At 40.9% G+C, this 25,339-nt stretch overlaps 2 protein-coding genes across 4 annotated transcripts; one reads left to right on the top strand and one right to left on the bottom strand.

Annotated features, from left to right (window-relative positions):
* Positions 1 to 710: 710 nt before the first annotated feature.
* Positions 711 to 15,754, bottom strand: LOC111228964 (CTD small phosphatase-like protein). Of its 2 annotated transcripts, XM_022755096.1 has the most exons (8): positions 15,100 to 15,754; positions 7,243 to 7,400; positions 6,973 to 7,005; positions 5,803 to 5,904; positions 4,883 to 4,939; positions 4,330 to 4,422; positions 3,104 to 3,289; positions 711 to 2,798 (listed from the first exon to the last, which is right to left on the bottom strand). In XM_022755096.1, exons 1-8 carry the CDS (start codon positions 15,173 to 15,175, stop codon positions 2,673 to 2,675), a joined length of 831 nt encoding a protein of 276 aa, XP_022610817.1. In that variant the 5' UTR covers positions 15,176 to 15,754; the 3' UTR covers positions 711 to 2,672. The 2 variants fall into 2 exon arrangements, with proteins under 2 accessions (XP_022610817.1, XP_022610818.1); XM_022755097.1 differs by lacking the exon at positions 6,973 to 7,005.
* A 1,030-nt stretch (positions 15,755 to 16,784) lies between these two features.
* LOC111229022 (protein-cysteine N-palmitoyltransferase HHAT-like protein) lies at positions 16,785 to 24,383 on the top strand. Of its 2 annotated transcripts, XM_022755172.1 has the most exons (13): positions 16,785 to 16,926; positions 18,050 to 18,177; positions 19,602 to 19,669; positions 19,841 to 19,954; positions 20,414 to 20,434; positions 20,685 to 20,879; positions 21,839 to 22,048; positions 22,550 to 22,721; positions 22,981 to 23,125; positions 23,244 to 23,279; positions 23,383 to 23,584; positions 23,707 to 23,848; positions 24,211 to 24,383. In XM_022755172.1, exons 2-13 carry the CDS (start codon positions 18,072 to 18,074, stop codon positions 24,351 to 24,353), a joined length of 1,554 nt encoding a protein of 517 aa, XP_022610893.1. In that variant the 5' UTR covers positions 16,785 to 16,926; positions 18,050 to 18,071; the 3' UTR covers positions 24,354 to 24,383. The 2 variants fall into 2 exon arrangements, with proteins under 2 accessions (XP_022610893.1, XP_022610894.1); XM_022755173.1 differs by lacking the exon at positions 20,414 to 20,434.
* Positions 24,384 to 25,339: the final 956 nt, after the last annotated feature.

The raw sequence follows: 25,339 nt of genomic DNA, 5'->3' as shown, positions 1-25,339 counted from the left end.
AAGGCAAGAGAAAGGGACATTACAGATATGAAAGAAAGACAAACAAAAAGCTGGATACAATGGGTAATATGCAATTTTTCAAACCAAATACTGACAAAAGGTAGGTAGAAAAATATCACAATGATACAAACAACATTTTCAGAGAAAGTTAATCATTGAGAGGTTGTGAAGAGTGGACCAAACACTTCTTAGAAAACAACATTGCACTGAAACCATCATCATGAGCAGAGCACTCATCACCAACACAAATGCTTATGCAAAAGAAAGAAAATGGTTTAATACGCCTGTAGGAGCAGCAGCCTTTGAACTGGAAAAAAATATGGTGGAAATTATGAAGTAGTGTAGGTCTTTTTACTATAACATCATGACCCATAAACCGAGCAATAGAGCAAGTAAGGTTTGTTGGGGGGGTTACAATCCCTAGATGGCACGACGGAGCTTGTTCATGCTTCATTGCTGAATTTAATGTTTCACAACGTTAATTCACCTGACCACATGTGGCCGAGCCGTTCTCACACTCCATAAGAACATACTAATGAGACGATGCTGAACTGTGTGGATGTAGCCTTGGAATTAATGAAGAAACATTGCTTTGTGCCTCCACGGGCAGTAAGGCATTAATGCCATGGTGAGGTTCTTCACAGTCCTTTTGCAGTGGCCCAGTATTTTCATCTGGAGCTGCCCCACCCCTCTAACATGTAGAGGCCAGGACTGAGCACCCATCTGTAGGTTTGGAAGGCGTCCTCTTTCACTTCCTTCCACAACAAAAGCTGACAGCTATGGCAATGTAGTTCACTATACAAGGTTGTTTGGCTGCTGTTGCTGAAGTAGACCAAGCAACATTCAAGTTGTTTCAGTATTTTAGTTTCAGAAATAATAATGAGATAAATCAAAATGTTATTTATAACATGACTAAAAAGGACTATGGGTTATGTGTACGTCCAGTTTTTGGATCAAAATGTGAAAAATGGTTCACATGAACACTGAAAGTCACTGTGATGACCAGGCCGGCGTTACTGTTAACAAACCTTTCCTGGCCGGTCTCGTCAAGTGCTCTAGACACCCAAACCAAACACTTGGGATGGAAACGCCCCCCCAAAAAGGTTTATTGCCATGGTAGCTAATGTTGCAGCATTCGGTTTGCGTGGCTCCTTCTCAAAAAGGTAGGCACTGAGGTGAAGAGCAGTTAAAAAGAGTCTGGGAAGGTAAACACCACACGTTGTCTTCCACTGGTTTTACACCGGGGCTGGGCGGAGCCACGCCTTCACCGTGTGTAAATCAGGCGAGAACGGTGTGATTTCAACACTGTCCAGACTCAATCTGACACGATCCTATATTCCCTAAAGACACTAACCTCATGAAAAACATAAAAACATGGCACTCGACCCATTTACTGTGAGATCCCGGACCATTTGAAGCAACAAAAGGGATACCTTCGCAACTGTGTACAATTCTGGAGAAAGATCACCCCCTAAGGGTGGAGCTGCACCACTTAAATGTGCCCAAAAAAAATAAAAAATGTGGGCTAAAAGCTAGCTGTCTGATAAGCATAACATGACAAACAAGGACCTCATAACAATAAAAATATACAGATGAATTTGACATCTATTTGTCAAAAAGAATAAAACCTATAATACTATACTAATGGTTTAACAGTTACAGTTGAACCCCAGTTAAAGATATGAAGCCTGTTAAAAAATAATTTCCTTATTTGGCAAATAATAAAATGAGATAAGGGGGGAGGGGGGGGGAGTAATGTGGGAGACAGAAAAACAAATGGCACAATTTTTATCTGAGTTTTCAGATCAAAACTATCAAACGCAAATTGCAAACATACTCCATCGTCTAAAACAAAGTAACTATTTCTACGTATAATGAAAGCAGAAAGAAACAAAGTCACATCTATATAATGGCACAAGCATACTGGGAAAAAAAATAAAATAATATGGAGACATTTACCCAGCGTTTGATGATCAAAAACTAAAGTCAAAACTTTTGTATAAAGATACTTCTGTGTCCACTTTAAAGCATATTGTGTGTGAAAAGACTGAAGTACTCTGGAAATATGCCGTGTACAAAATATCTCCCCATATAAACAACATTCACACAAGGCACTTCATTCGGTAAGAAAAGAGAATCACAGTCCTTTCTACTACCAGAAACTGCCTGCATAGCAACAATACGAGGACAAAATCTTTTCAGACTTTTGTGTGGTACCACAAAAGAAGGTTCAGACAAAAAGATGTTTTTTTTTCTTTTTTTTTTTGGTTTTAAAATAAGCACTTCACCAAATAGTAAAACTTTGTTGGTTTGAAAATAAAGACCAGAGTTCATACCTCTTAGCATTTTGTCCCCCCATATCACCAACGTAGGACGCTCTGTACACTTTCTGGTGTGGTTTTTGTGAGACACAGTGCTCCTGGGATATTGAGTGTGTTTTTTTTTTGTTTTTTTTCTGATGGCACACAGAAGGCAGCCAGTCACCAGGAGATGAGAGCAGAGACAGGATTAAGGTTTCCACAGTGAGACTCCAAAGCGTCCCCTTGGGGCAGAGACAAGAGGGGCGCGTGTGGGAAGATCTGCCTGAGTCTGAGAGATGTGGTTGTAGAAAGGGGCAGAGATCGACAGAGAGAGGAGCATGGAGAGCACAGGCGGCGCCGCGATGTGTCCTGCTACCTGCTTCTCAGATTCTGCAGGACTCCGTAAACCTCTTCTTCTTTGCTGAGTCCTTCAAAGAAAGGCAGCAGGTCCAGCAGCTCTGTGTCATTCATGTCGTCAAACCAGGACTGGACTGGGACCTGGGGAGACGAGGGAAACCACCTCCAGTTACCGTCTGTTTAAGATCTACTCAGATTTTGTTGCTAAAAAGCGACCAGAAGTAAATTGTAGTATTAACTATAAATGTTTTTCTTATTGTCTGAAGTATTTTTTTAATGCATTATTGTGTAGAATTGTGACATGTTACGAAAAATACAATATTATGGAAGATAATATATATTATATTAAGGTAGCACACAACGGGAGCCCGGGACTCTTGGTTATGGGGCAAATTCACAGGATAACAAGAGTCTTCTAACTGTTTTGTTAATGGTTTATGACTCACAGCATTTTCTGGGTGGAAAATGTAAGAGGCAGGTGAATTGTCAATGATGATGACATTGTTGAGCTCTCGTCCCAGCCGGCTGAGGTCTTTGACGTAGTTTCCTCTGTGAAAAACACAGGATTCTCTGAAGAGTCGCTCTCGAAACACACCCCACTGGTCCAGCAGGTCTGCCACAGGGTCTGCATACTGCAAAACAAATATCAGCCACATCCTGAATATTCCAGCCAACTGCAACAATGCATTCAGAAAGTACTCAGACCCCCTTCTTCCATATGCTATGGTATTCCCTCACCCATCTACACTAAATACCTCATAATGACAGCTTCTCCTCAGTGAATGACACATGAAAGCTGCTTGGAGTTTGAAACGAAGCTCCTAAAGGACTCAGACTGTGATAAAACAAGATTCTCTGGTCTGATCAAACCAAGTTTGAATCATTTGGCCTCAATTTCTGTGTCATGTCCAGAGGAAACCAGGCACCGTTTATCACCTGCCCAATACCAACCCCTAAGGTGAAGCATGGTGGTGCTGGTGCTGGTGGCATCATGCTGGGGGGGGGTGTTGTTCAGCGTTAGGGAGACTGGTCAAGGCTGAGGGAAATCTAAACAGAGCAAAGCTAAAATTCTGTTTTCGCTTGTCGTTATGGCGCGTTGAATGTGGATCACAGAGGGAAAACATTTATCAATAAATAATGATTTAGCATAAGGCTGCAACAAAAATGTGAAAAGGTGAGGGGGTACTTAATACTTTCTGAATGCTCTTTATTGTAAAGCACATCTTTGCAGTCAAAGGCCTCAAGTAGAAAACTATGAGAACAATTTGCAAAATCTAAATGCTACCACTGTTATCCCAAAAGAAAGCAGAGCAGGTTATCCTTCACAGCTGTGTTTACCTGGCAGGGAAGATGCCTCAGGAAACACTACTCTATGACACAACAAGCACCACTGACACTTAGCTCAGCTGCTTAACTCAACATGAGGAATATTTGATACTACAGAAAAATCCCTGAACATGATTATATCTGTCTCATTAAACTTACCCATGCTGTATTGGCTAAGATGCAAAAAATGCAGATGGACAGGAAATTAGAGTGTGAAGCAAGAGCAGATGAAAAGCACAGACCAAAACAAGGAAATAGAAGATGTTCAGAGACCCGTGGGCGGGCGTCACTGACTTGTTACCAAATTAAATGTCAGAACAGAAAGCATGTCTGTGTCTAAACGCACCTTGGCAAGACTGGCTGTAAACAGCACACATTCAAATAGCTCTCCCATCTTTTGAAGAAACTCATCCACGTGGGGTCGTTTCAGCACATACACCTGCAAGACACACACACAGATTTTAGGCAACATACATGGTGTGGGAGGAGTGTCAGACAAACATTGGAAGCACTAATTCTGCGAGGAGCACAAGTTACTATAATTTTCCACAGTGTAATTTATAGCAGTATTAAGACTGTGTGATGTTATTTACAACAACAGCTTGTGAGGACGGCTAAAGAAAAAAAAAAAACCCCAAAAAAACCCTGCTACACACGAATACACCTACTAACCACCATCTTTAAAAGACATCACTCTCATGTGTCCCCTTCACCAGTCCAGCAGCTGCCACCAAGTGCAAGTAATCATGAATAGGCCAACCAGGATACACACAGCCTATCCTGGATTACTTGAACTGGATCACAGCCAGTCTCTCTTCAGGATCTTCACACAGGAACAAAATGTTGCTCTTGCCCCTAATAAAGAGGTAAAAAATGTTTTTCTGTTGTGTGCACAGTACCTGATGAACGGTACCATCGATCTCCACTGGAACAATAAAATCAGCATTGCTGATGGGCTGCGAGAAGAAACACAACACAATAGCACATTATTTTTCGTCAAACTGTGGATGTAGTACCCCCACTGTCCAGCAGAGGTCCCACCAATTACACTTAAAAAAAACTGCAATTCACAGTTTGCCAGGAAGAAGATAATTGGTCTCTTTTTTTTCTGCCAAAACAAATCCCTCCTGGTTGTTCTTCTCACTGTAACCTCTCTAGTAATCTAACACAACAGACAGAGGTGGCGTTCCTCAATCAGGAACTGCACACACAGAGGGTGAGTTGAGGAAAAAAAAAAGAGGGGGGGGGGCTTGTAAACAGGAACCACACACAACATATTCTGGAGTTTAACAGTCCCTCTAGGTTACTATTGCTGCACTTCTTCATACAGCTTTGTACATGGTGCAATGAAGAAATTCTGTAACCTGCAGCTGGTTGTCAACATCAGTTGGCCTTCAGTCTTTCCTATCATTATGCTGCTTCTATCCTAAAGGCACAATCAGGGCTGTAATATGGCCCTTGTTCTTGCTACAGCACAGACTTTGCCACCTGCTTCTCTCCTGGCTTGTTTACACAGTGACCTAATGGATTTAACACAACTGGAACTTCCTGCGTGTTATTGGCTGAAGCCTGATGAAGATAATGTCAACGACGCTGTAGGAGTAAAATGCCTGTATGTTTTCAGGGTAGTGACAGCTGTGATTCTTTTTTTCTATTTACAAGTTGCATAAGTAAAGATTTAGACGTTCGAGCCAACAGGTGATTGTATCTTTCTAACATAGAAGCAGCTCATACTCACACATTGACAAGTGACAATGTACAACAGTGCAGAAGATCAATAGTATAGTAAACCTCAATTTGAGCTTTGGCCTCTTCTTACCTTGAATGAACTATGGACGAGCGTTTCATCCAAGTCGATCACCACACACTTTTTGCCATAGTCAGATATTTTCATCTCTGGCAGGAGGTATTTGGCTGGTGGCTGTGGGGAGGACAAGGCGGATTGTGTCAGATATATGGACAGAGAGTGATTATGTTAGAGAGAGAAAGAGAGACTGAGAAAACGAGCTTGATACAAGACATATATTTGCATAAATTAATGTGTGAGGCTGAGCAGAAAAGCCAACGCTGCGTTAGGAAGAGCATCTCCATGGGTAACGATGCAGCTGAGATAAAGCCGTGTCTGAAACGATGCGTTTAATGGACCCACAGCTTTACAATGACAACATATTGGATTCTTCATCACCAGACATTCTCCTGCTTCAGCGACCATCAAAGTAAAGATGTCTGAAATCGCCTTAGATCTTTCTCAAATCTATGGAGATTAAATAAAGTTTTACACATTCTCCCAGACAAGGGCCATGCAAAGGTTAGCTGCTGCTGCAGTCCAGCAGCTGTAGTTTCATTGAAATCACTCAAAAAGAAAATGGCAATAAACTGAAGTCATGTGGGAATTTTGCCTCAATGCAGGAACAGTGCTGTGTTAAACATCAATTCACATTTGATGGATCTGAAGAGTTGAGCTTCATATGGTCAGTGATAGGTGATTTGACTGGTTTGTTGGCCGGACCACTAGATAAACAGATCACAACTAATTCCTTCTATGAGTGACAGCATCAATTAGTTTTACCTCTTAGCTGAGGGTGAAAACGGACTAGGAGCTACTGTGGAGCTTAACTCTCACTCACATTATTCAATTGCATGGATAAGTAGCATAATAAATGGATTTATTTCTTGCAGGGAAGCTCCTGAGGCGATTAATAGAAACTCTTTTACACTTAACTTGTTAGACAGTTAGTGTCACAGTATTTCTGAAAGCATACAAACCACCAAGTGTCACTCATGCAGATGAGGCACTGAGGCACCATTTAAACCCATAGGTGCATATACACCTTCCACACAGCCAGTGCTACGACGGGCTGAAAATGAACTGCAGGGTGGTAGCAGAGCTAAAGCCCTCTGAGGAGCACTGGAGCCCACACAGACAGGATGTGCCAGCACCAGCCCACTCAGCCTGCATGCAAAGGAAAAGAAAAAAGGCAATACATACACTAGGGACAGGGATGACCTCGACCTGGTCACACTACAACACATGAGAGATAGACACGCACATACAAAACAGGGTGAGGGGTAGGAAGGAGAACAAAAGAAAGAGATAAAAAAAACAAAAGGACGATGGATATGAAGAAAAAAAGAGAAAACACTATTCACAAAAAGACATTTTACAACTGATTAAAACAGTTCAAAACATATGCAGATGGGAATATTCTTGTTTCAGTCCAAAATAGGACGTTTGGCACGTAGTGGTGCAGCAGCTCACCTTAGGAGGTGATCCATTCTCCTCAACAGGTGGAGGCAGCGAGCTGGTGTTGGTGTTGGAGGCTGGTGGCTCCACATTGTAGTTGCGGAAGCAGCAGAAGAATGTGCTGAAGATGCTCCGGCTCCTCTGCTTCTTTAGGCTGCTGTTCGACTGGGACGCTGTCAGAACAACAGGAGGGGGTGGGAGAGTGAGGGGTGAACAAGTGGATATGCAAATCAATGTTCTGTTGTAAAAATGGAGCAGGCTGAAGCTGGGACGCATTTATGTTTGGTTATTTGCATGCTGAGTTGTGGGTGCTGCTTGAATAACTGGCAACAAACTTATGTGTTCATTACAATTCTCCTTGTGGCCCCAGTTGTGTGAGCTGCACTGAATCACAACAAAAGGTGAGACCTTGACGGTATGATTAAATGGCATTAGTGCTGGATTTGTTGACCAGGCCTGGCAGAAGCACCGATCAGAAAATAACTTCGCTGGCCGGGTGACTTCATCAGTCACACATAGCGACAGTTCAGAGCGTGCTCTGCTCTGATTGCAAATCGCCTCTCATTCCAGGACTACGGAGCAGGGCCTAAATCAGACACTGAGCTTTTATTAATAGTGACAAGTTGGAAGCTGCACACTCCTCCCTCCTCCTTTTTGCCCTGCTGTGACTCCTGTCTCCTGATTGGCCCATTTTGAACGCTTGCTTATGTTTCCCTCCCATGTTTCAGCTGGCAGGTGAGTGACTGAAGCAGCCTGGACATGCACAAGAGAGGGGAGGGAGGAGGTGGGAGGCCCTCAGACCCCGCAGAGCCTATACAAGGCTGCATTCCTCTCCACCCATTAGTCCCCACTGCTTACCCCCTCGGCTCACACAACCAGAATGCTTTTGCAACTGAAGACCAGTGAAGAGCAAATAGCATTATGTCATATGTTTTGGCATCTTGATATTATGCCACTTTGTTCTCCTGGCCTTAAACAAATACCCAGCAGGTATTCGTCATAGGAAACACTGTGCTTGAAGAAAATACATCATATAACTTTTCTTAAAAACAAGCTTGTATCACTTAGAACAACAAAACCTCATAAATACCAAAATTATTTTTTACATCACTCAAGCTTTGTCAAGTGTTACTCTGACAAAACATTCCAACATATCATCGTATCTTGAGGCCACAAAAGCAGTCGGAGCCTCATATCATGTCATGCAAGGGGCATAATATGGAGTTACCACACTGTTTGGTTTAAGATTACTTAAATTCTATATTCTACAGCTATAAATACTCACAAGTGTAGTCAGAAGTATCAGACACTGCCAGAGTCACGACATGTCACGGCTGCATGAAACGCTTTCAACATGCACTACTTCATCTCTCCATCACTTCCCTCTATCACTGGCATTAATTATTGTCTTGCGAGTGAGGGCATGCTGTGCTGACTACATCTTATCAGCGACACAAGCTCCTTCACCCCAAGACAAGTTAAGCATAATATGCATCCATCAACAAGGAAATAACATTAAAACATTCAGCGACTATTTTAAGTAACTGTAACCTGACCACACGTCAAGGCTCAGTCAAGCAGTGATAATATAGTAATGCGCTAGAAACCGTATCTGGCTATTAGTTATTATTATAAATAATGTTTTATGTTACAGTTTATTTAATTGCAATATTTAACAATAATATTTTGCAGCGATTGTGTAAAACCCAAAACTTAAAAAAAATAAAAAATAAAAAACTCTCCCCTTCTGTTCCTGAGTTATGTGTTGAATAATCGCAAGAGAAGTATTTCTGCTGAACATTATGGTGTCACAGTGAAGTTGACCTTTGACCTTCTAGATATAAAATGTCATCACTTCATAATTTTACTCAATTAGACATTTCTGTGAAGTTGTGGCATAATCGGCGCATGACTTCTTGAGTTACGGCCAAAAATGTGCTTTAAGAGACGATAGTGACCTTGACCTTTGACCATCAATTTCTAATCAGTTCATCTTTAAGTCCAAGTGGGGGTTTGTACCAGATGTTATGAAATTCCCTTAAGGAGTTCCTGATATATCAAGTTCACAAGCCTCTGGCCATGCTGGGGCAAAAAAAACAACTAAAGAATTAGCCAAATAAACAGTTTTTATGGAATGAAATTGACTAGACACTGCTCTTCAGTTTATTTTGTAAGTAATCCAAAAGAAATCCCTCAGCAAAGTCCTATCTGATCTTCTTAGTGTCCAAAACAAAGAGGGCGTTCTGCAGGTGCCAACAGGCAAGAGGAATGAAACAGCAGGATGCATTAAAAATTCCAGCTACTGCCCAGTTTTTCCAGAGTATAAAAGGCCACCATCTGACCAAATGCAATGAAAAATACCAAATGCTGCAACAACCACCACATACCAAAGTAATAAACTGATTTAGAGATTTGTTTAGAGATATCACAGAGCATTTTTCAGGAATTCTGAAAAAGGAAAATTTACCAAACTGTTCTCTGTGATCCCCTAGCTTCAGTTATACGGTAACACTATGAGATGATCATATCTGCTGCAGTAAGCTTGGTTTACGTCTAAAAATAACCTAATTGGCACCGCACGACTTCTTATTTATTAAACTGGACTTGGTCTCGTCATTTCAGCTCTGTATTACTGTAAAACTGGGACACTGAGGCAGTTGTCAGCTTCCTGTGACTCATCACTACAACCGGCTGCTGTATATATTTCCTGCACAAAGACCCTCAGAGAACTCCCAAGACTACCGAGTCATGCACAGAACGGAACTGGGCCTCAAATGCACCACTCAGCTCGAGTGGATGGAGGGTAGTAATTCACTAATGAGAGGTTTAAATGAACAAAGCTGCAAGTCAAATTCCAGTACCTTTATTCATATCTTTCCCTCGACACATTACAACTCCTACTCCTCAGACCCAAAAACAAGACTAGGTCAAAACCTAGTAAATGGCTGGACTGTGTATTATCAATGATTGAGGACATAGCTGAAAACTGTTGTGGAACCGCTGTAAACAACTGACGTCAAAGTGTCGTATTTGCATTCTGCCCAGTGTCAGCGGGGTTCAGCCCTTTATCTGTTTGCTTCTCTCCTAGTCTCTGTGCTCACATATACAGTATTTTAATACAACTAAATGTACAATAAAGCTCATTAACATGTTTTTCTGTTTCTGTTGTCAGACAACGGGATAAGTATGAAACAGTGACTGATATTCAGCTCATTGAGAATACATGTTAACTGCTATAATCCTGATTTTATAAACACAACATCATCTGAAAAAATTCAGCACACACATAAGTTAAAGACGGCTGGGCTGTGATTTCAGCTATATTTACTTGTAAAATGATGACTCAGAGAGAAAGCCAGACGCGGCAGAATATCTCTTATTTTATCTCTGAGACAGCGCAGAGCCTCCGTCTGGGTAACAAACTGCTGCTCCGCCCCTCTCTGCCACTCACTGAACAGAGAAGATAGAGTGATGTGCCTCGCATTCGCCAGGCAGTACTGGCCACGCTTTTTTAATGGAACTTAACAAAGCTTTGTCCAAAAAGTCACTATATTTGTCGCTAGGTGCTTTTTTTTTGGAAAAAATAAAAAAATAAAAAAATAATTTTTTCAAATCACCATATTCACCAAATTGTTGTTTGCGCCAAATAATTTTGAAAGAGCAATGACCACTGGGGTAAACTCCAACCCTTGGCAGGCCGACCAATGGTGTAATTTCATGACGCAAGTCACGCTGCATTTGGCTGACCAATGGTGTAACTTGATCACTCAGTCAGTCATGTACATTTGCATTCATAGGGCAGGCTCTACTGTTGCAGTACAGCCAAAAATGACCCATTTACTGGACACCCTGTGTTGTTCCTCTTGGTCTTAGGCCTTTGAGGTACCAGTAAGTCCACATACAAATAAATAAACTAAAAATTATTAATCAGCAGGCTTGATAACAACTTTCAGCAGGGGTCTGAAAAAGAAGTGCCCAGAGGCTCAGTCACTTTTCTCTCGGGCCGAGAAGTGTATGTTGTGTCCTAGATACATGGGAGGCTTTTTGGTTGTTGACACAACATATAGCTTTGGACTTAGTCCAGTACAGTGAGAAGCTTAATCACTCCCACGCTCTCAGTGCAGTGCAATCTTAAAACTTTCTGTTTGATCTAGGTTGTGCACTGAGCATCATACGTGCTATGACTATTTGTCAACAGTAAATATGTTAATCTAATGGAGTCTAGTGTCTTTATTCTTTTAATCTATAGAAAAAAAGGGAAGGGAGTTAAGCCTCCCACAAACATTAAAAAGGCATATCTGTATACTATGGTAAAGTGTATGAAGAAAAGGAGACAATGGCACAGGATCAAATGATTGAGACATTGTTTGTTTTGATTGGTTGCTTTCAGTCTGTAGCCTATCTATACTTCCACTGATTAATTTTCTATAATTGCTTACCCTGTGCAGGTGCCAAGAAACTATCCCAGCACACACTGAGCAAGAGGTAAGGTATACCGGTGACATGTTGCCTGTTTAACAAGTCTAACACTGATAGAGAACCATTTACACTCATGTTCGTATGGACACTAATAACCAATTGACTTAACCTACATGTACAAGGTGAAGATGTAAACTCCACATAGAAAGGCCCCTGCTGACCTGAATTCAGGTAACCACTTATCAAAAGAGAAACTAGCCTTTTAATGACAAAATAAGTGAATTGTATATTATTCCAGCAATGTTTTATCATCTCATTTCCTTGGTAATAAGTGAAATTGTAGATCGGAACTTTTTAAAAATGTATATGCTTAACACGTTTAAGAAGTAAATAAATAAATAAATACTGACAAAACCTGTCTGGTTGAAATAACTGTGACGGTCATTGAACAACTGCAGTGGTCAATGCATACCACCACACATAAATCAATCTTCAGGAACGTCTTGGATTCCATGACTGAAGAAGAGTATTTATCAAAAGGGTAAATGGATCATGTAAGAGGCACCCATTCATCTCATAGATACATTAAGGTCCTAGTGCAACAGTCTCAGTGAGTGGCGACTTTAAATAGTTGAAACCACCCTTTATCAACACCGTCCAAAATTTCTACAGGAAAGTAGACCGACAAAGCCCACAGCCACAACAATCTTATTTAGAATGGTTTTTCATTTTTTTCCAAACTAAAACCTTGTATGACTGCAAGAATGAAGAAAATTATCATTGTCATCTTCGCATGTAGTTATACTTGGCCTCGAGGTCAGTGGTGCCATGGCCAACAGGGCAGCAAGTCTATATTTAGGCTGCTGCTTGGCAGCCAAACCAGTGTGAAAGGCAGGCACATGTCGTAAGACAGCCAGTAAAGGAACACTGAGAGCAAAGGTGGTCAATTTTTGTCCAGACAGTTTGGAGCCTGTTCAAGCAACAGAAGACTACCTGTTAAATTCCTCTAGGACAGCTGCTGGAATGGGCTACATGCTATGTGATTTGCAATAGATGAGAGACAGTCTGTGTATTAAACCCAAATAATAAAGCTAGGAATCATGCCTTGTTGAGACAGAGTAGGCTGAAATATTATAGCTGTTAAATTGTTAAATACAAAATAAATACACGATCTTTTCAAATTCCTGGTCATAATCACAGCCCACGACTATGCCCATCACACTCAAACTTTGTTGTTTTCTAAATGTTAAGAACAAATAGAAGAAAGAACATAGCCAAACAATTCATATAATGATGGTAATATTAGACCCAAGGGGAGAATTCTGTATGACTCATTCTTAAGAGAAAATGGAAGAGGTAGGAATCAAACAGCAGCATCACTGCTCTACTTTGTCCTGCACAACAGACAAACATAGGCATTATTTTCATGCAGCAGCTTCTGTGTGTCTGTGTGTGGTGCCACTCTAATTGTCCTGTTGGTAAACAATTTAAGATCATATTAAACAATACCAGAGTGAAATGAATACCAGGTACCCCAGTAACATAACTTGACAATTTAACTAGACAACAGAACCTAAGCTCAAGATGATACAAACATTTCACTACACATTTACTTGCTGAATAAAACTATCAATTAATTTGTCCATTTTTCAATTCACCATTTATACTATAAACAGACTGTAGACACCACAAGCCCAACATGATGCCTCACATTTACTGACTTTCTCTGACAAACAGCGAAAAGACTGAAGGCCAAAAATTTAACTTACAAAGAAACAAAAAGGAAAGCAAAAACAATTCTGCTTTCATGAAGTCATAGCCCACGCTATCTAGTATTTGTACTGGGAAAGTTACTTGAATCATTAGCACAGGAATTTTCCTGAGAACTTACCACTAAATTGACTAGACATTTCAACACTACTCTTACCAAGTGACCCTAAATGACTTTGAAACTACACTTTTTCCCCAGCACAATAACACAAACACCAAAGCGCCAAATTATGGTTTATAGAATACAAACAAGCCTTTGAAAAATACCTTTCAAGACATTGATAATATTTTTACTGAAACAAACCAAGGTGTTAGTAAAGTGTGTATGGCTACTGTGGAATCTGCATATTTCTACTGCCATACACTGCAATGATACCCTCCCATAACTCCCACATACCTGCAATGATAATCTCCCGTGACGCCCACATATGTTCAAGTCACACAGAATCTATAGTACTTGATGAGGGATACTTTACCACCCTCAGAGGAGAATGCATTGTTATGCTTGAAAGACTTAAGTTCTCACATTACTAATGGACTGACAAGTGAGGTTTGAGATGTGATACTGATACACATCCCATGGGCCTGGGTGACCCGGAAAGCGTCAGAGCAGCCAGAGGAATGGGATTGAATGAATATTAGCTGCTATGGTCTTGGAAGAATAGATTTGACCTCCACTGAGGATCATGCTTAAGTGTGAGTGGGGAAATAAATAGGGAGCAATGACAGATGGAGTACAAGTGAAAATGAAGGCACACACTTAAATCTGACCCTGAGATTCCCATATAATGGTGATGATTATGAACTGAAACTCAAAATAATGATTGTACCAGAGGTAGCAATCGATTTCTGGTGGTGATAAAAAACTGTAAACTGGTAGTTAATTTCACTTGATAATCCACAAGACACATAATCATCAAACAGTCTTCATCTGACAGAGGGCAGTTGCACTGTATACAACAAAGGCAAAAGCTGATGAACTAATTTCACTGTAAATCTCTCCATCCTACAAAATGATCAAAGTCGTGATAGCTTTGCCACATCAAAGATTCGCGTCTAAAGCAAAAGTCCGTGTTGATTCACTTGACATTATATAGCCACACAATACTGGAAGCATATAGCTCTCCTCTGTCTGCATACTTGCGTTGCCCCTGAGAACACTTTACAAGCCCTCACACCAAACAACGGTCAACTTTTTGGCTTCTTGTGGTCGTGATTCATAAAGTGAATCACCTGTCAAATAATTAAGTACAGTTACGTAGCCAAACAAAACAAACACAAGCATTAAATACACATGTTGGGAAAGCGAAGATTTGACATGAAAATGGTTTAGTATCGACGACTACTGTTTGACAACAATTATGTTCGTTTTAATTCAAGAAACGTTAACGGGGTAAAAACCACACGTCTTGAGACTGGAGCGCTCTTCATGTTGAAGGCGCAGTAAACAAATGTTAAGCTAGTTCGATAACTTATTCTGGCCTCTAATTAACTTGTTGCTTACTAAGAGTTGGTTAACTAATGCTAGTCATATTTCCATGTTTTATACGACAGTGGCAACAGGCAACCGGTGTCTTCAACTGCGAGAGCAGCTAGCAAGCGCGAGCTAACTGCTAACGTCAGTCGAGAAAAGTAGTTAGCTAGCTAGCATTAGTTCTCTACCTATAACTGACTTCTTCTTACCTTTTTCCTGGTTAAAAGATATTATTTCCTCCTCCTTCGGGTTGGAAACTTGGGTTATTATGGACATGTGGTCCATTTAGACGGGTGGTTGTTCCTGCTTTGTTTCCCACAATGTTATTCGTACTAGCGCGCTTGCTTCGTTAGCTAGCTACTGTTAGCTAGCTGTTTAAAATGAGGATGACCAGCTAGCCCACAAAGCCAGGCAACCGTCCGTGGCGAAGTGTTTGGGCAGCGGGGATAGCCAGCCAGCTAGCACGGTGGTGAATGGAAGCCAGTGAATGGCTGTCATTTATGGCTCTCCGCAAAATATCATCGCTGCAAACAAGTATTTTGTGGGCAACACCGACAGCATGTGTGGTTTAAAAAAACAAAAACAACCGACGCTGAATTGCTAACTAGCTGAAGTTAGCAAGTAGCCTGGGTTAGCGAGTTAGCTACGAAGCTCCGATCATCCAAAATGTGAGGCCGTGTCTGGAACAACGTTGAAAACCCTGGGAAGCCCGTCGGAGAATTGTTCTTGTCCAAAAACATGCATCAAACGCGGAGTTGCTCAACGTTAAAGTTAGCTAACACTTCTAGGCAAACAGTTCATATCTGCTGGCCCTACATTCCCTGTGCAACATGGAGGCTTTATGTATTTTGAGTTGCATCTGAAGCGGGGGCACTCGGAGTGGGAGGGGGCGGTTTGTTTCTGTGATGGATTCTCTCAGGCAGGCAGCACAAACTCGCCGCACTACATTGCTCAACCCATGCAGCTGGCTGGACGCGGCTTTCTCAAGCTGCTTTTGCTCTGTAATTACTGTTGGTCGCACGCAACAAATTATAGCTCTTTATTATTAGCATAAAAAGAATACATTCAAACATAATACACTTTATGTAATTGTATATGACGGGGCCTATCTATAGCTTTGACATGGTCTCGAGCAGACAACGGCTCATTTAACAATCCAAGCAAATACTTTATGTTAATCCAAAACCCTTGGTGCGTGTTCTTTCGCCGTTGGTTAGGGGACAATTTCTAAAAAAGTCGAGAGCGCCACCTAGTGTTCAAATTAGGAAATTGCTTTAAGGATGATCTGTATTTATAATGATAAAATAAAGTACAGCACCTGCATTTATGTTCAGTCACATCATTCGCAGTTTTGGAGTGGATGGTGTCTACTATACTACTTTGTCACAGAGCTGCTTCTAATAAACTCAAATATGGGAAACATTAAAAATTATGTAAAATGATCAAATATCTTAGATATATTGATGTCTGCATAAGATGGTAGCATATTCTGATATCACAGAGTATTAAAGATATATAGTAGGCTACATAAAAAAAAATGGTAGTTTGGTTGCAGCAGCAAAGTCATATTTCATTTAGTACATTGTGTATTATTTGATGCCTAACCCATTTTATTTTCAAGTTGAATCTATGATAGTTTTGACTGGAGAGTCATCAGAGGGAGGCTCTGGTGTTTCACTCTGATATTGATTTGATGCACTTGTTTTCCTCCTCATTATTAACCGTTGTCTCCGAGTGGGTTTGTGCTCCAGGAAGGTCTGATGGGCTCGGTGTGGACCACCCCTCACTGCGGTGCAGTAGTGAAGGATAAATATATCCCCCTCCTCCTCCTCCTCCTTTCGTTGAGTCCGCAACATCCTGACTGGCCGAGGCTGGGGATCGCAGGCAGCGGCAGCGGCAAGCCCCCTCAAGACGGATGAATTAGAAAAACCTGCTGTAACCACCACCACCCCCTTTTCTTTTATTTATTGTCTGTATTGAAGAGTCGGGCTTTAAACACTGCTGCCCTCCTCTTGACAGTGTGAAGCGGATACAAGGTTAGTAAAAACAAGTCTCTTTCATTTGTGCATAGGGTTAAATATAAGAGTAAAAATCGATGCAAAGGGCCTGTGTGTTTTCGGCTCTATGTTCATGGAGCAGTGGATTTGTATGCAGGACGCTTTGCTGAAGTCCTGCTCAGCCATGGTTACATCTTGGCATGGAAAAGACTTGATAGTCCAACTCCTTTAACTTCAACCCAGAGTGCGCGACATGAGTCTGACACACACACACACACACATACACACACACACACACACACACACACACACACACACACACACACACACACACACACACACTCAACTAGGCACAAGTGTGTTACTCTCCACGGGAAAGTAACACTGTTTGTTTTCTTACTCGGATGCACCATTCTTGGTCATTCCAGCCAGTGCTAATTATTCTGTGAGGTGAGTCCCCAGCGCCTCTCAGATCACATAGCACTGCAGCTGCCCCGCTGTACAGCAGACCAACTGCAAGAGCTATAATAGGAAGGAGAGGTAGGGTTGCGCAGCTGACGGTGCTGATTCCGAGGAGCCAGAGCTCTGCAGTCCTATTTAAGTCACCGGCCTGTCGATCTTAAAGGCTTATTAGTAAAATGTCGCCTCTTTAAAACACCTTGGTCTGTATCTGACATGAAGAACCTGTGTTGATGTGTGTTGGCACAAAGAGCATCACATTTATTCACCTTAATGTTTTTTTTTTTTTTTTAAATAAAGGCACTAGGCTGTTTTTCCACTGGGCTATAATGTAAATAGTTAATCATTGTCAAGGTAATGGTGGTATGAACTGTGCTGATGACTAAACTGAACAATCAACTGTCAATATATTCAAAACCTTTTGTGTTCTGTCTTCTTATTAGACACATTTTTAATTGTTAACCCTCAGAGTCAGTATAAAACAACATACATGCTTTCATACTGATGCCTCAGGCCTAACTGAAACTTAACATTTCCCTTCAGAATAAACACTGGTTCAATAAACCTTGTTAAACTCCCTGCGCATATTTTTTTTTAAATGTTCTGTTACCAGCTTTTAATCTGTCTATTTCCATTCATGCTCATACTGTTTGCCTTCAGTCAGGTCTAATATTGTGTGGCTGATTGCTTTTCAACCCGTTAGGCTCCCTGTGTACTGATTCACCATGGGGATCAAGGCTGCCCTCCCCAGATATGAGCTGTATCTCTACACAGCTGTACTCGCCGTGGCCTTGATATGGGCAGGCAGTTGGATATTTGAAGCTTCAAGTGGTGAGTGCATGACGTGTCAAGAGATGTCCAAAGCAGATACACACTGTCGATGCAGACTAACTCAAAAAAAATCAATAACACAATGTAGGAGGTTTAGTGAAGTTCACTGAAATCCATTCATATCTATTGAAGAAACAGCGAATGGACACTTTTAGGAGTTGCTCCAGAGCTGAACCGACTTTACAAGTAGAAAAAAACACACTCCAGTCAACACTTTTAATTCAATATAATCACTTACGTGTAACAATGTGAATTTATTATTAAAATCTGCATCTAAATAATGAGATCCCGTCTTAAAACACTGCTCTAGTTGCCCTAAAGCTTTGGGGAACTAAGTCCATTCAGCAGATTAACAGGGAGCCTTCTCCCCTGAGGAATTCCTGCAGGTTCCTATTAATATGAAGACAATTTTAAGATGGTCCAGTTACTTTCTAATTATTTTCCTGATGGAGATATTTTAGTTTAAGAATCAGTTACACTGAGACAACTAATCCCCAAACCCTTTATCCTGAAATAATACCAAATATTTGCATGCATTCAGACTCTAAAATGCTAAAACTAGCCTCCTCACACACGGATCTGAATGGACTCAGTGTAATCTGGTGAACGGTACAGTCTGCCACAGTCTGTGCTGTCAGATCGGCCAGGGCAGAGTCATGCCATTCATCATTTTGTCCCGATTCTTACAAGTATTTACACTCTGTGTCTTGAAATGGTCATTTACGGCTGCTCTGTCTGTGGGTATTCACACTGCACAGGTCTGCACGCTACAGCAGCACTGTATACTGGCAATACAAGTCTGGCTGTGTTCCCAGACATAAGAGGCTTTCCCTGACTGACCCTCACATTTTGATATCCTTTTTCATGGCCATTAGTGTAATCAGGCAAAGCTGGCGGAGCTGCTGTGGGGGCGCGTGCCAATCACATTTGTTTCTGTGTACTGAATGTTTCAACAGCATTGCCACAATTCTGATTATTATCACGCTTATTTTTTCCTCTTATTGTAATTTCAATAATTTCTGTGACGGAGTTTCGTTCAGGTTGTGCGGCGAATTAATCTCCCACAACCAGATTATGACCGTACGAAGGAAGATGTCAGATTCAAAAATAGAAAGCTTCGCAATGAGGGCATTATGTAAGATTTGATATTATCAAATGTACTCAGTGTGCTCTCACACCTTAAATTCACTATGAATAATCCAACAATTGCACCAAAGCTGTTCAAATTTTGAAACCTACAGGACCTTTTTCTCTGGAAGATTATTTTTAAAATGTTCAGTGTATACATAGAACCCCAAAATAACTCTCCTCAGCACTCCTCATCCTAGAAGCTTCACTGTAGGTTGAAATCTTAATACTTTATTCATTAAACACTATTTCTAATGCCCCCTTACATAATCCTTTATTTTTCCTCCTTTATTCAGAGAATGTAAACAGGAAGGCCTTCAAAGAAAGTGTGAAACCAGGATGGCATTACTTTGGCAGGAAAATGGTAAGTTACATATATATATATATATACACATATAGCCTATATATATATCTATATAGTTTCATATATAACCCTTATATGTATCACATTGTGTTCTGTAATTGGATGAACTGATGCAAAATGTCAAAAGAGAGCGGTTGCCACGTGTTAGTGATGCAGCGTCCTTTTCCGCAGGATGTTGCCGACTTCGAATGGATGATGTGGTTCTCTACATTCCGCAATCATATCCTTTTTGCTCTCACCGGTCACGTGATCTTTGCCAAGATATTCACCCTGGTAGCTCCAAAGGTGCGTGCATGTGTGTGGTGTAGTGTGAACATCCATGACATAGCACTGTATTCTGCCTTCATACAGGTATAACTGCATGTCTCTTTTATATATATGTATATATGTATATATATATGTGTGTGTGTTTGTACACGTGTGTTTGCACATATCAAGGCTAAACACCAGATTTAATTTGAGATGTGCTATAAACACATGAAACTCAAAGCTACCTTGGATGTGAACAATATGCCACTCTCTATTCTCTATTCTATTCTACTAAATAAAAATATTTTGTAATATTTGTACCTCAAGGTCTAACACATGATTAACCTGATGCATGAGCACGAGCTGCATCTGTTAGACTGTGATGGTGTATGTTGATTATACCCATGATTATTTCCTGTGAATATTTTGACATATTTAAAACAGTTCAATATGTTTTAAACATGTTTTCTATCTTGTTTCATGCTTACACTGAAGATTGGTATAGATGGATGTAAGGTAACATTAATAAACGTGTGAATTTCATAACGTTTGTCATGTGTTTCATTTAAACCATTTGATGTCTGGACAGTGTGTTCGTTTTTTTCCCCTCACAACTTAATCTTTCCATCCCAAAGTATATTCATTGTTGTCGACACAACAGTGTAATTGTACTAACACCACTCTCCGTGTGTGCTGCATTAAATTATGAGTTGTACGAAACTGTTGTCATTGCATCACACTGATGCTGGCCCCTCTTTACCCACAGCACAGATCCTTGATCTTTGGTGTGTACGGTGGTTTGGCCGTCCTGGTGACGATGGGCTGGACCTTCGTGGCTCTGATTCTGTCTCACTGCATCATACTCTACAGTGTTGCACTGGTCAAGATGAAGTGGATGTGCTTTGCAGCTGGTCTCGCCACACTGGCCTCCATCAAGCTGGAACCCTATAACTCCTGGCAGGTGAGTGGGTGGTTCCAGGTTCACACCTCAGATCAGCAGTAAGGCTGCTCCACAGAAATCCCAGTCGCTTGATTTAGAATGAGCGGCAGAAGTTTGAAGGAGATGTTCATCTTGTGAACTTTATAGACCAGAAGAAGGATCTTAATGAAAAAGGTAGCCAGTGGAAATGTCAGAGAGCTGAAGTGATATGATTTAATTTCCTGCATATTGAAAGAGCAGAAGGTGTTGTATGGCTTCTACAGGAAGAAAAGGACAATGCAGTGTGGTGCAAAGGATTGTTCAGAGTCGCTTTCAGTGACAGTCTGAATTGTAGAAAAATTACATAGAGATCCTAATGATTAAATCTTGGTAAACAAAGACATTAGAGAGCATGAAGGTGATAAGAATGAGCCACAGGGAAAATCACGTTACAACAACACGAGACGCGCAGAGAGGAAAGAGAACAGATAAAGACCTATTTGAATAAAATCAATAAAAATAAAATTTTAAGTTAAAGAAAACAGAGATTACATTAAAAGCTATATACACAACAATACCTTAGACTATATAAATACATTAGTAAATATTTGTGCATAAGACAAAATAATCCTTATATAAATAAGCCTCGATGTGTCTCCTATACATCATATAAATATGGATATGTATGTGTAAGTTTGAATAATAAATACAATATACATAAAAATATTTTAGTGTGGTGTTTTATATAATATGTGCAGTAATTACACACTGTACAGTAATAATACAATACTATGAAATATAAATGAATATAATTCAATATTATCAGATGTTAGATAGGTTCCTACTGATCTTCTATTAGTCCTATTGTGATAGTAATAGTAATATATAATTGAGAACGAGGTGTTTTTGTGTTAATGTTCTTGTTTCAATACTGTCTAATCTGAGGTGTTGTCCATATGAAAATGTTTGAGGCTCAGAATAAATCCGACTCCTCCTTTCAGGAAACCTTGGTGACCGGCTCCTTCGACCTGCAAGACATCCTGTTCTACGGAGGCTGCGGCTTCAGCATCATGCGCTGCATGAGCTTCGCTTTAGAGAACTGTGAAAAGAAGGACGGCAACTACACATTCTCTGACCTGCTGAAATACAACTTCTACCTCCCCTTCTTCTTCTTTGGACCTATCATGACCTTCGACCAGTATCATGCCCAGGTGAGGATTTTAACATTAAACTAAGTGTGGGGCGAGGACACATATGTGAAAGTGAAAAGCGAGCAGATTTGCCAGTAGTTATAAAACCATCACTCATGATTGAACATTGTGAGATAAAGCTGCTGTAACACCCACATGCAGCGTCTTTGTAGGGCAGCTGATGCAAATATGCAAGATGCTGATGTGTTTATGTAACTCAAGTTGAAAGTCATGGACAGAGAATGAAAACGATTCTGTCTCACTGCATATGAAAACAAATGAAGATAAAAATGTTATGAGCACAATCTATTAAACTAGTGTCAATGCCCATTTTAAATCATTTCACCTGGTTAAAAATAAGTATTATTACTAGTTACTGCTGCTGTTAATACTTCAAGAATATCATTTTGCATACGTCAGTTACTGGAGAATATCGCTCCAACTATAATAAATAACTATGATTACTATGGTCCTATAATTCTGCAAAACAAAAATGGCTTGTTCACGTTTTTCATTCCACAGGCGAACAACACCAAGCTGACCCGCAAAGAGAGGGAGATGTGGAACATCACCACCAAGGCTTTGTTGCACCTGGGAGTTATTATGGTGGTGGACGTCTTCTTCCACTATCTTTACATCTTGACAATCCCCAGTGACATGAAGCTGGTCACCAAGCTGTCTGACTGGTGTCTGGGTGAGTTATGGGTAATACTAACGGGTCTGGTACAGCTGGTACTGACGCTTGTATTTTTCACTTTTTTTTGGATATTATAGATATTAAAAGATATAAATAGATAAATAAAATTGCATATTGCACATAATATTCACTCCATGCATCACTTTTACTCTGCTTTCTGTGTAATTGTACAGTATGTGCTTTATAAAACATGAAATTCTACCACCATTAGAACTTGATAGGTAAACTTGCCTGGCCTCCACATGTGCCTTTGCAGCTGGCCTGGCTTATTCCAACCTGGTGTACGACTGGGTGAAAGCAGCCGTGATGTTTGGCGTCATCAACACTGTGGCTACACTGGACCACCTGGACCCTCCTCAGCCCCCCAAGTGTATCACCATGCTCTATGTCTTCGCTGAGACGTACGTGTGACCTGCACTAGTTGTGTGCGATCCTCATGAATCAGTGTGTAGTTTCTTTGTCGACCTTGTTAAACAATGTGTGAAAATATTTACGTGGAACATTTCTGTCTTTTTTCAGGCACTTTGACAGAGGCATCAATGACTGGCTGTGCAAGTGAGTGTTTAAATTGACATGTGTGAGTTTAAATGACAGAACCCATCATTTAAAAGATGATTTAGAGTCTTCGTTGCATTAAATGTGAGTTGTAATATCGCAGGTATGTTTATGACTACATCGGCGGGGATCATGATAAAATCTTCAAAGAACTCTTGGCAACCATATGCACCTTCGCTATCACCACCTTGTGGCTGGGTCCGTGTGAACTGGTTTACATCTGGTCCTTTTTCAACTGCTTTGGCCTCAACTTTGAGCTGTGGGTGGCCAAGTTATTCTCCTTTCCACCGTTTTCTACCATTGAGGTGAGGGACACGATAAACTGAATCGTTTTCAAATGGATATTCAAGCAGGAAACAAGTAGACACATGGTAGATTTCATTTTATACCCGATCCCTGAGTGTGTTCCTGTGTGCTCTGTTTCTAGGGTGTTATGGGTGAAGCTATGTCGCGCAGGATCCGTGGCGTGTTCAACGCTGCCAACTTCTGGGCCATCATCCTCTACAACGTTCTCTCCCTCAACAGTTTGGAGTTTGCCAAACTTGTGGGCAGGAGGCTGATTTTCAAAGGTGGGGAACAACAAGGGTATATTACATAAAGTAAAGGCTTTCCTGTCACTTCCAGTCAAAGCGGGAACAACTCAGACAGACATCAAAAGCAGCAGAATCTCAAGGGGCACCATCCTCCGCAGATCACATGACTTTAGCATCGTCTTTGTTGCTTTCTTTCAAATAGAAGGAAAGACTCTTTACAGCCGAGCATTGGGAATCAGAGAGGTTATTCACAGGATTATCTGCAGCTGAACATCTACTCACAGCGCAGCACAAAGACAGCTGCATTCCTTTACAGTCATACCTTTCACTTCTGATCTCTTCTCGCTTCTCCTCTCCATTTCCTCCGTCTTTCCCTCCTCTTGTCTTTTATCTTCCAGGTTTCCCTCTGTCCACCCTCTCTGTGTTGCTTGTGACCTACTGTGGTGTGCAGCTGGTGAAGGAGAGGGAGCGACAACAAGCTCTGCTGGACGACCCGGAGCCGCTGAAGCCGGTCGATGGCGGCAAAGAAAAAGCTGAATAAACAGACAAAAAAAAAAACAAAAAAAAAAAACACAAGAGTTACACAGACTTCATGGCCGACAGCCCCCTCACATTGTTCCATCCTTGGCCTTGCGAACTGTAACTGAAACAGACTGTAACAGCCAGTCAGCACCTGCATTGTTCAGAAGCCCGTGTTTTTTTTGTTTGCTTTTGTTTGTCAGAAGCGAGGCAATGTTTTGAACTGTGAAATATCCTCAAGTGCACTTGCTGTAGATAATCGCCACGTCCTCTGGCACAAACCCACCGATGGTGCATTTTGTATTTTATCCGAACACAAGATTGTTTAGCAAATTATAGGCCTGCCGAACATTTTAGGACACTATACTGAATAGTATATACAAGGACATACAGTAAAGGAAACACTACTGTGCTCTGTGTAGTTGTCTCTTGTCCATTTTTTGACTTTTCTCAAATTTGGACTTTCTTTCTTTTTAAAAAAATAATCAACATGATTATTTTTAGTCAGACGGTGTCTCAATTTTACTTTAGGTGTCTTTCATTCTAATCATATCTAACCACACTGAAAGGGTTAAAAACTTGAGAAAACTTGAAATAAGGGTGTCACGAATGAAGTGCAATGAAGCAAATAAAGAAAGGGTGCTGAGGTTGCTGCACGTTGCTCGCAGCTAATTTTAAAGTATATTTGCTCCTATGTCAAATACAAGTCAGGATGTATAGGATAGTCTATTATAATGTTGACTGAGAATGTATTCAATCTCTCATAGTGTTGAAAACTGAATGTAGTTCAGCTATCTGGAGAATGAGAGCTAACTCCACTACCATCCGTCCACAGGAGATTACAGTAGGTGTGACATTTCAGGATATCTTTCTCCTCTCGCTCTCTCTCTTTCTCTCTCTCTCTCTCACGATCCAGGTCCTCAGTTCGCTATGAAAGGCAACAGGCCCAGCAGGGAAAATGGGTCAGTCACATCCTGCCTGTCACTAAAGCAAAGCCTGCTGTGTGTC

Source organism: Seriola dumerili, unplaced genomic scaffold, assembly GCF_002260705.1.
Source record: "Seriola dumerili isolate Sdu_G_001 unplaced genomic scaffold, Sdu_1.0 BDQW01000226.1, whole genome shotgun sequence".
Classification (NCBI taxonomy): domain Eukaryota; kingdom Metazoa; phylum Chordata; class Actinopteri; order Carangiformes; family Carangidae; genus Seriola; species Seriola dumerili.
The sequence above is the reverse complement of the archived record's forward strand: the minus strand, read 5'-3'. Positions and strand labels throughout refer to the sequence as shown.